Consider the following 11001-nt stretch of genomic DNA (forward strand, 5'->3'; position numbering starts at 1 on the left):
TAAACAATTTTAAAATCAACTTTTTAGTTGTAAATCTTCAGTTCCTACTATTTATTTGGCATATGAAGTCACACAGCACAGCTCATACCTGCCAGTATTTCCTATGAACTATATATAGTGTCTTCATAGGCCATTGAAATTTCTTGTTCCACAAAAACGTTTATGTTGGATCAACATAATAGTCCTTCCAATATTATATCACAAAAATTCTTTTCAGGACTATTACAGCATGATCACACTCAAAAGTTTCATAAATATTTAAACTGATACCATTTTCTTTGATTTTCCTATTTGGATTAGCTACGAGATTGGATGGACTGACTGCTTGTGTTTTTAGAGTTCTATCGCCATCAGTCTACATATAATCTGCATACTTATTGTGAGTATCTACGTATAATTAACCTCCCAGTCCACAAACTGATTGTAGCTGCCCACTGAAGCTCTTTGTTTTCCACATTTAAATTATTGATTTTTTGCCTTTCAAAGTTGTGTTCAATACTTAGTGCTACATTGATAGTGTGGCTATATTTACAACTTCAATGGTTTTGTATTATGCACTTATGTTATTGTTTTTCCCTTTAAATTTTGAGGCCCTAGACTAAGCTGATCAGCCTACTTCTACTGTCACAATATAATACTGCAAAACCATATCAACTTCTACCTACTTGCTTCTAAAAAAATCTACTTGCTCAAAGAAGCAAACAAGAAGATAGACTCAGATTACCATCATCATCAAATATAATATTGCTAGCTTAGACGTTGTTACGCCAAACTTCTTTGGAAGAAAACTGTTTTTGCACATCTCTTTTCTTGTTGGAATTTACTGTTCCCTATTGCATAATATACAAGCATCTGTACAGGAGGAAATGTCAGATCTTGAGTCTTTGCTAGAGTACAATGAAATTGTCAAGAAGTTGTTTGCTACTGAAGAAGAAGGATTTCAGTTCTATAACAACTACGGTTTTGAGAAAGGATTTAGTGTGAGGAGAAGCTATTGTGAGTGGGACAATGGCCACAATGAGATGACTCTTCGGAAGTTCGTTTGCAGTCGTCAAGGTTTCCGTGAAGAGAAGCAACTGAAGAGGGCGATTAAAAAGCGGAAGCCGCGGAATATTACCCGTGTTGGATGTCTTGCTAAATTTGTGATTGCACGAGATCAGACCACAGGGCAGTGGTATGTGAAGGATTTTATCGATGAACACAACCATCCGATGGCGCCAGCAGAGCTTACTTGTCTGCTACGTTCACATAGAAGAATTAGCGATGAGCAGAAAGCTGAGATTGTGGAGATGGAGAGTTCTGGGATCCGCAAACACAAGATAATGGATATTTTGGAAATGCAGTATGGTGGGTATGATAAGGTTGGGTGTACAACAAGGGACTTGTATAATTTCTGCCATCGCTATAAGGTGGAGACAATTGTTGCCGGTGACGCTCAAACAGTCATCAGTTACCTGATGGAACTTCAGCGTAGAGATCCTGATTTCTTTTTCAAGTACATGGTTGATGGGGAAGGACACCTGAAGGGACTATTCTAGTGTGATAGTCAATGTCTGCTTGATTATGAAGCATTTGGTGATGTTGTTGTATTTGATAGCACCTACAAAACTAATCGGTACAACCTACCCCTTGTTCCTTTTGTTAGGGTGAATCACCATCGAAGCACAGTTATTTTTGGATGTGGAATTATTTCTCATGAGAATATTGAGTCATATGTGTGGTTGCTGAGTACATTTTCCGAGGCCATGATTCAGAAGCATCCGATCTCCGTGATCACTGATGGAGACCTTGCTATGCAGAGAGCAATCAGGCTGGTGTGGCCGAATTCATCGCATAGGCTCTGCATATGGCATATTGAGTAGAACATTGTGCGTAATCTTAAGGATGATGTTGTCAAGGATGAATTCAGGAGTTTCCTTTATGATTGTTGGTCCATAGAAGAGACCGAGAGAAAATGGCAGGAATTTTTGGATAAGCATAAGGTTACAAATAAGGAGTCATGGTTGTATCAGATGTATGATATGAGGGAAATCTGGTGTGCTTCGTATCATGCTGGTAAGTGCTACTTAGGACTGAGGAGCAACCAACGGAGTGAGAGCCTAAACTCTAGGCTTCATATGCGTCTAGATCGTAAAATGACACTGCTTGACATGGTAAAGCACATGGAGCACTGCCTTTCAGGGCTACGCACAAATGAGGCAAAGTTGGACACTAATGCATTGCAATCTGAGGCATGCATAGAACCAGATGCTTCAATTATTGAGATAGAAGCCATGAAATCGTTCACTCCAACAATTTTCGCCACGGTGCAGTTCAGCATAAAGGCAGCCAAGAAGTGTTTTTCGATTGACATTCTAGATGGCGATAATATGAGTGAGTATATTGTTGGCAGGAAGGATAAAGGAGACATGATGTACTATGTCAAATGTCAATTTTGTGATGAAGGCAATCTGAAGGGAATTTCTTGTTCTTGTGGTAAGTTACAATCGATTGGAACCCCCTGCTCACACATCTTCTTTGTATTGGGTGATCTGGATGAAGACAAGCTTCCAGACTGTTGTGTTTTGAAAAGGTGGACAATGGGGGCGAAGAGTGCATTTCCTCCAAAAAGGAAGAGCACCATGTATGACTATTCCGAAAGCCTACAGAGGTACCGTGAGCTACGCAATATCAGTCAAGCTGCAGCCTTCGCAGCATCTCATTCACTTGAATCATATGAGCGGCTGAAACACGTTCTGCAGGATGAAGTTGCTATGAACCTGCCAAATGAAGGAGATAACAGAGGCAAGAAATATGGTCCGGTGCTGCCACAAGCCCCGGATGTTGCTTCTGTAGCGTTCAATAATGTGTTGGATCCCTTGCATGTGCCTGGAAGAGGGGCCCCAAAGAAAAATTGAAGTCAATTTCAAATACGAAGAAATCTAAGGTCAAATGTAGCCTGTGTAAGGATAAGGGTCACAATCGGCGAACATGCTCCATAAGAAAAGAGGTAGTTCATCTAAGTTGAAAACAGGCCATCTACGAGGCATGTGTAGTTATGACTGATGTTTGTCCTCTTCATTTGTAGGAATCAAAGCTCCCTGAAGATGTGCTTGATATATGATTTGCCAATGATGAGGCTTATCTGGTGGTCTTATCATTGTAATCCATAGAGAGGCTTCCTCTATTACTGTAGTCTTCTTGACTTTGTTGCTATTTGTAACTTTGTTTGTTCAGGACTTGAGTGCCTGCTAATTGTACCAGTTGCTGAATTATGGGAATAATTGCCAGACCTAGTTTTTGTTTCTGTGTTGAATTATGGGAAAAGTTGCAACTGGATTGTGGTTCATCTTCACCATGAGGATGTGCTGAGTCTGGTTTGAAGAAGGATGAGCCTTCATAATTCTATCTTGCTCCATAACATCTGACTAATGTGTTGGTAAACCATGGCAGAGAATAACAATCCCTGAAATACTGGAGGATGAGTGGTTCAAAAAGGGCTACAAGCGCCCGAAGTTTGATGAGAAATATGACACATCATTGGATGATGTGGATGCAGTCTTCAATGATTCAGAAGTGAGTAAATGGTGCATTTATATTTTCTATCTCATGCAAAATGTCACAGATATGACTTACAGGCTACTTTTCCAATTGTTATTTGACCTCATTCAGGAGCACCACGTGACAGAGAAGAAAGAAGAAGAACCCGTAGCTCTGAATGCATTTGAACTGATTTCAAGATCAGCAGGCCTAAATCTTGGGAACCTATTTGACTCGGAGCAGGTATGAAATGCTCCTGACTCCTCTATAGTAACCTGGAATGTTGAAAGTGAAATGTGTGACAAGCTTAAGTCACCATGATTTTCTAAGGACATAGCCTCATGGCTGTTATATGAACTTGAATTTCCTTTGGTTTTCTTAGTTTATTTTTTTTCTAATTATCATGCTTCTGCAACTTACTTTAGAGGAATTCAAAAGACAAACAAGGTTTACATCAAAATGTCCACCGAAAGAAATTGTATGCAAGATTGAGGAAGCTGCAAAACCTCTAGGATTTGGTGTTCAGAAGAAAAATTACAAGGTTCCTCCCTGCAACTCTATAATAACTGATTATTTTGATATATTCTTGAAGTCCTGACTTCTTGATAATAAGTACTAAAGCTTTAAAAAGATCATTCTGCGCCCGCCATTCTGAAGTTCTCTTTTATTGTGTGACCAGTTGAGGCTCGAGAAAGTAAAAGTAGGGAGGAAGGGAAACCTCAATGTTGCTACCGAGGTTATAAAAAATCATGAACTGCAAATAGTCTAAGAAAACTTCTTGTAGGGTTGTACCTAACATTTATTATGTATTTTTCATTCAGATACTGCAAGTTGCACCCTCTCTTCATATGGGTAGAAGTAAGAAAAGCAAAAGGTGACACTCTGGAATTCCAAAAGGTATACCTTGCATGCAAAGATCATGCCAACAAATGGAAACACACGTATTAATGTACTGAAGAAGTTACTGAAATTCACAATGTTACATTTTTTTCTTTTAGTGCCTTTTCTTATTTAGGAGGAAATTTAGCATCTTTCCTCTGAACAATATTGTTACTTAACTGTTATTTTACTGCAGTTCTACAAGAACCTTTCCAAGACCTTAAAGGACGTTGTCTGGAAATCTGAAGATCTGCAAATGCAACCTGCTTCTTAGCATCCACTTGGGAAGGAAGATGGCAAACTATTTGTGTTCCATCTTCCAAGCAAATTTTGCTTTCGTAGTCTGGGTCTGCAGTTTTGTTCACTGCGCTCTGTGTACCAGTGGGTGGCTTGGCATTTTTAGAGATTGCATTGCTTGTAGCCGGGATGAAGCCTATGCTATCCAGTTGGTTTTGTGAATATGGTGAGTTTTGTAAATCTATATGCCTATAAGTCATGTTGTAAGCTGCAATAATATGATCAGAAAACTGTGAAATGTAGAAGCCAAGTATGTTCTTTCTATGCTGCCCCATTTTCCGGCACTTTCCATGCATTCTGAATGAAGGAAAAAAAGGGGCAAACTCATTGATATTTGTATTTGGCCATCATTTCATTTTTAGGCTTGTCTCTGTAAATTGGGAGCCTTTTCTTTTAGGCTCCTCTTTGTACGCTATTCTTAAATGCGATGAAGTTTGTTATAAAAAACAGCATATACAAATGAGCGGCTGCCAAATTTTCCAAAACAAACAAAGCCGGCAACAGACTGCCAACCACGCTCTACGAAGGCTGTCGTCCTTCTTGTCTACGCTATCATGCAGCAACCATCGGTTGATAACTTGATATATGCTGGGTCAACTACCATCCTAGATGCTGGCAAAAGCATGCACATATTAAATCTTATCATATATCATAGAATGTTAGCCAACCATAATTTTCCCATCATGCTCGAACATAACACACTCAACACAAATGCGAACTAACACTCAGGATACACCACTGCATAAACCTGGAATTATAAGCTAGGAGCCCTGCTAATAGAAACACCTATGGCTCAGCAGATGCCATTGCTATATCAGTGTTGCCAGGAATGGTTGTATCAATGTTGGTAGGCATCAACATGTTGAAGCCGTCAATTGCCGTTGATATGATCAATGACGGTATCTGTGGGTGCCAGTGCAGTTCTTTCAAGTCTCTCTGGCCCTACTCATACAAAACAGTCAGTGACATGTGATTCACTCTTTACAAGCAACAAAACTGTGCAAGAAAAATGATACAGCCACAAAAGATGACGCCATAAGTCGATTAATTTCCAACAACGCAACTAACACAGGCAGGCAGGTTCATGAAAACAAGTCTGCAAAGTCTTCAAAAAAAATGAAAACAAGTCTGCACTCAGTGAAAGCCCATCTTCTTCTTCTTCTTTTCCAGATACCAATCATTATTGTTTGCTTAATCATGGAGTCAACGTTGTTCTTCTTCATCAAAGTAGCCTTGTTCTTCTTCCTCATTGTAGTCTGTTTCCATGTCCGACATGTCCTGCATTAAGTTGCTGTCATGTTATACATATATGATTGTATGAAGTAGTTTTTTTTGTGGAGAGGAACCAATACTCACGCCGTACAAATCGTCGTTACATCCTTTCACTAGGTACAGATGACAAATTTTAGTCTCCTCTTTTTCATGAGCAAGCACCAATTCATTTACCTCTTCTTGTCCATCAATGTGTACTAACCCAGTTGATGGCTGACTCCCAGGAGCAGGATTGAGGTAATACAAGTGTCCGTCTCCTCTGTATCCAAAAGGTTTCAAAGCCCCCAACATCGTGACAAACTCAACAGAAGTGGCTGGTTTTACAATTGTAAACTGGCCTAATTCTTCTCGACTATCGTAGTACTTCTTCATATCCGAATAAAGTTCCTTAACTGAGTGAAGGATAAATCGCATTACAACATCTTGCACGTATAGATTAGACGAATAAGGACAATTTGGCCACACGGAGTTCTTACACGGATACTGTACAAAAATTTCATATACCGGTCCACACTCGTTTTCCAATAATATATGCATGTATTTCCGTGGTATGTAGATCCCATCTTGTACCTGAAAGTGTAAAGATTCGAGGTGTTCAAATGGCTATCTATGTAATGCAAAATATGAAATACTAGCATACTGTAGTTACCTCTACATTCATGTTGGCACGGACCTCCTCTTCTTGGATCAAGGACAGGCCCTCCTCTTGTTCGATCAAGGACTGAATCATTGACTTCAATTTTGAGCGCTCATTTTCCAACTCCTTATCCATTTGTTCCCCTGCCTGCTTAATCATGGAGTCAACGTTGGCTCGCTCTTTCTTTATGTTGGCATCAACTTCTTCAAGGACCTTTGATAAGGATTGATTTAAGACGGCGCGTTCCTGCTTCATCTTCTCGGCAAAGGCAGCATGCTGATCATGTAACGCTTGCTTCAACAAGCGACCCAGTGCGACCTCCATTCTCATAGCAACGTCATTCTGCTCAATGGTTGACCCTTCGTCCAGCAGTTTTCGCTGAGAAATTATGTACCGCTCATTTTGTTGTCGCACTTGTTTTGTTCTGATGTCAGCGTCGGAACGGTCAAGCTGTAACTTCAATTTCATATCCTCGAAGTCCGCCTTTAGTTTGGTACCCATCTCGTCCCACTCCTTGAGGTGGTTTGCAAGATCCATGGTACCTGAAGTTTGACGTAGCAGTTTCGTAAATCCATCAGAACAGCATACATGTACTTGACGAACCAGTGATAAATGCATGAGGGAAGAACTGAACTTGCATGATATATTGACAAAGAAAGCGTGTAAACAGGAAAATAAAGCACTCAGTATTGTTGCTTTTGTTATCACGGTCGCATCCCATGATGCCATCAACCTACCATGGATTGTGGGGAAGAACTCAGTGGGAAGATTTCCATTTTGGTTAGTGTGATTCCATCAGTCTAAGTTTCAAAGCATGTTGCTTAGTGTGATTCCACCATTGTAGCCTATGCGGGTAACTAGATGCCTAAATCCAGGTAGTGGTCAAGATCCATCTAATCCAAAGATTACAAATATAACGGATCAAGAATACTATAGCAACAATATATTCATGAAACATGCTTATACTGATCTGAAACAAGTACCACGGGAGAAAGGAAAAGCACATCATCACGTGCTGGAGTTCAAAAACAGCACGGGAGAGAGCGAGAGAGAGGGCGGGGCGGGCACCAACGGATTGCTCACCTCGCTGCGAAGGTCGTGGAGGGTTCTAGACGCCGGTGACGTGGTGAAGGCGGAGATCAGCGACGGCGGCGGCGGGTAGAGCTCCGGGCGGCGGCTATGGCGTTGCGCGGCCTAGGGCTAGTGCTCGGGGCGGCTCCTTTAGGGTTAAAAGGGGGCGGCGCGGTGCTCTGGGCCTACTGTTTATTGGCACGGGCGTGGGGAACCTCGGGGGGTGCGGGTGCGTTCGACGGATCGGTCGGCGGTGGATTCACCCGGTTGATGCGGCTCAGCGGGGAAGAAGGGACCTGTAACTGGGCCTGCCCATCAGGTCATGGCCCAACAAATCCAATTGAATAAGGCAGTCAGCCATCTACACTAGTTTAGTCCCACCTCGCTCGCTGACCACGCAAAAACGCAGCATAAAAGAACCGTAGAAGTAGCAGCGATCGAACTACACAATACCTACTCTCACTCGTTACCTGGGCCAATTGGGTTGGCGCGGCCTGGCTGGGCTCCCTTCGTGGTCGAACCCAACCTAGCTGATGCTGGCCCGTGGCAACAATTTTTTTTGCCACCATTTATTTTAAAATTTAATTCTTTTATATATCTGCCGCTACGGAGGCTATCACCATTCATATCCACATTCTATGTATTTTATTTATTTTTCACCCTCCACAATCTTTTCCTCATCCATAATCCATGCTAATTGTTTTGAGTTGCGCTACTAATTTCTAATAAAAAGCCAGAACTTAAAAATAAGAAAAACTCGCGTTCACACTTTAAAAAACACATGGTTAGAGTGTTCGGTTTAAATTACTATCATGTTGGTCTATTAGTGCACTCGGACGACACGTGCAAGTGGCGACTTAGTTCCTATCATGTTATGCCTAGTGGTTCATCACTCTAGAAAGACATGAGACCGATCGATTCACTTTCCTATCATGTTAAGCATATTAGTACACTCGGAGTACATGTAAGAGTGATCGGTTCACTTTGGTTCATGTTAGGCCTATCAGTCATAACCAACAACTTGGTAGTCTCACTCGTAGGTATATGTCGTGGTGGCGTAGTGATAGTACCACGTCATAACCAACAACTTGGTAGTCTCACACGTAGGTACATGTCGTGGTGGCGTACTGATAGTGCCACGTCATAACCAACAACTTGGTAGTCTCACACGTAGGTACATGTCGTGGTGGCGTACTGATAGTGCCACGTCATAACCAACAACTTGGTAGTCTCACACGTAGGTACATGTCGTGGTGGCGTACTGATAGTGCCACATCATAACCAACAACTTGGTAGTCTCACACGTAGGTACATGTCGTGGTGGCGTATTGATAGTGCCACGTCATAACCAACAACTTGGTAGTCTCACACGTAGGTACATGTCGTGGTGGCGTACTGATAGTGCCACGTCGTGACCAACAACTTCGCCTGCAGTCTCGTCCTATCGAGTGCCATGTCATATGCCATCGAGTGCCCGATCGTGTCCACCTACTACCATGTTAGTCCTACTTGGACGTCACGTGACAATAGCGGCTTAGTTCCTATCATGTTAGGCCTATTGGTTCAGTTGCTATCATATAGGCATATATATAGGGACAAAATAGAGGGATATGTTTTTTTTCAAGAATTAGGAAACCATTCTAAAATGTAAGTTGATAAAATTATTTTTAATTTTTTTTAAGGAAGAAAATTATTTTTTAAATAAATGATAAAAAATGGCAAATACTACTATGTCAGGGCGTCGTACCGATAATGCCACGGCATGACCAACAACTCGGTTCAGTTGCTATTGTACATGTCGTGGTGTCGTACTGATAGTGCTACGTCATGACCAACAACTTGGTATGCAGTCTCGTTTTATATAGTACGAACCTCGATCTGCTTACTATTACTCGAGATCTTTTTCAATCGATCAGTCAACATCAACAACCATCCGTCAAACACGATCGAGCTTACGACACGTAATTAGCACGGACGGAGTACATACGTACGAATGTACGATCAACTACCTAGGTACGTAGTAGCTAGCCCCAAGCCGTGCCCGTGAAACACTGGCACGTACACGTACACGTAGACGTACAGCGGTAGATACATAGTAGCCTTTCGTGCACGTACACGTGACTGCATGATGCATGCTACCTTCTTTGTTCGTTCCTGCGACGTACACGTGACTGCATGATACATGCTACCTTCTTTGTTCGTTCCTGCGATGTACGACGACTGATGATGCTGTTCGTGCGTGCGTGCAGGTTTTGACGAACGGGAGCATGTATCATCGGCAAAGGCAGCACGTTGGTCATGCGAGCCACGTCGGCCCAATATGGCCCAATAGCGGCTTACCCTCTCTTCTCACCGTGGCCATTTCAGTTCCACTTTCCTAATTTATAGGATCTCAACAACCAGCGTACTTCTCTCCGTTCTCAGTTTGTTTCGGCAGTTTCCCTCGGCGGCACAGGAGAAAGAAGACGGCACAGTAATTCATCTCCTGGCAACGGCACCAGGATCGAAGGTAAATGATATACATCTCTCCTTCATATTCATTTGATGTATGCATTTGTGCTACTACGATGATCTCCATGATTCAAGGACGAAAACCATGTACTGCTATTGTGCCACATAAACATCATTGCAATTAGTACTAAGATGTACTGCTATTACACATGGCTTCTGATTTGTGAGACTACGAAAGAGCATTAGTGTCAACATATAGAGACAAACAGTAAAGAGTAATTTTCCTGATTTGAAACAGCAATGGCTACGACAGAATACAGAGGCCAGCCGAGTCCATCGTCTGGAATCGGCACCATGGATACGGCGGCAGATGGAGGCCAGCTCCGTACTCCAATCGGCAACCAGGTTCAAAATGAGTCAAAGATTACTGGTAAGTGATGCATCCCTATTCCAGTGATTAGATGTATGAATTTGTGTTTGTTCGGGCACTAGGATAGATCGGCGCCCACTTCCAAGTTTGCCCTGTTATTTTCCAACTAATCACTATTGGTTGCTGATGATGGAGATGACGCAGTGCTAAAAAAGACAACAGAAAGAAGTACAATTACAAACTGCTCACACGATAGCTGTAAATCACGACATAAATAAATGAAATTCACCTGGTAGGGCTGGAAAGATTTTCAGAATCGTCCTTCTCTACAAGCACGAGATCAAGCTTGTCAATGTTGACCTCAAATGGCTCTAATTGCACATTTGATACAGATGGTAACTGCAGTGGTAAACAAAAGAATTCAGTTACCAAAACTAACAAAAGTAAGGTTATTAACCACACCGTATATGCTGTTGTTAACTGCAACTCAGGATTATTACACATG

The 11001-nt window shown here is 41.9% G+C and overlaps 1 protein-coding gene and 2 pseudogenes across 1 annotated transcript; 2 read left to right on the plus strand and 1 right to left on the minus strand.

Annotated features, from left to right (window-relative positions):
* The first annotated feature begins 866 nt into the window (after positions 1 to 866).
* Positions 867 to 3103, plus strand: LOC136526350 (protein FAR1-RELATED SEQUENCE 5-like; annotated as a pseudogene).
* A 10-nt stretch (positions 3104 to 3113) lies between these two features.
* LOC136526351 (CBL-interacting protein kinase 32-like) lies at positions 3114 to 4901 on the plus strand (annotated as a pseudogene).
* Positions 4902 to 5898: 997 nt separating this feature from the next.
* Positions 5899 to 7141, minus strand: LOC136526352 (uncharacterized). The gene is made up of 4 exons (XM_066519045.1): positions 6617 to 7141; positions 6473 to 6537; positions 6052 to 6391; positions 5899 to 5973 (listed from the first exon to the last, which is right to left on the minus strand). The coding sequence occupies exons 1-4, from the start codon at positions 7139 to 7141 to the stop codon at positions 5899 to 5901; spliced, it is 1005 nt and encodes a 334-aa protein (XP_066375142.1).
* Positions 7142 to 11001: the final 3860 nt, after the last annotated feature.

Source organism: Miscanthus floridulus, chromosome 19 (genome assembly GCF_019320115.1).
Source record: "Miscanthus floridulus cultivar M001 chromosome 19, ASM1932011v1, whole genome shotgun sequence".
In the NCBI taxonomy this organism is placed as follows: Eukaryota; Viridiplantae; Streptophyta; class Magnoliopsida; order Poales; family Poaceae; genus Miscanthus; species Miscanthus floridulus.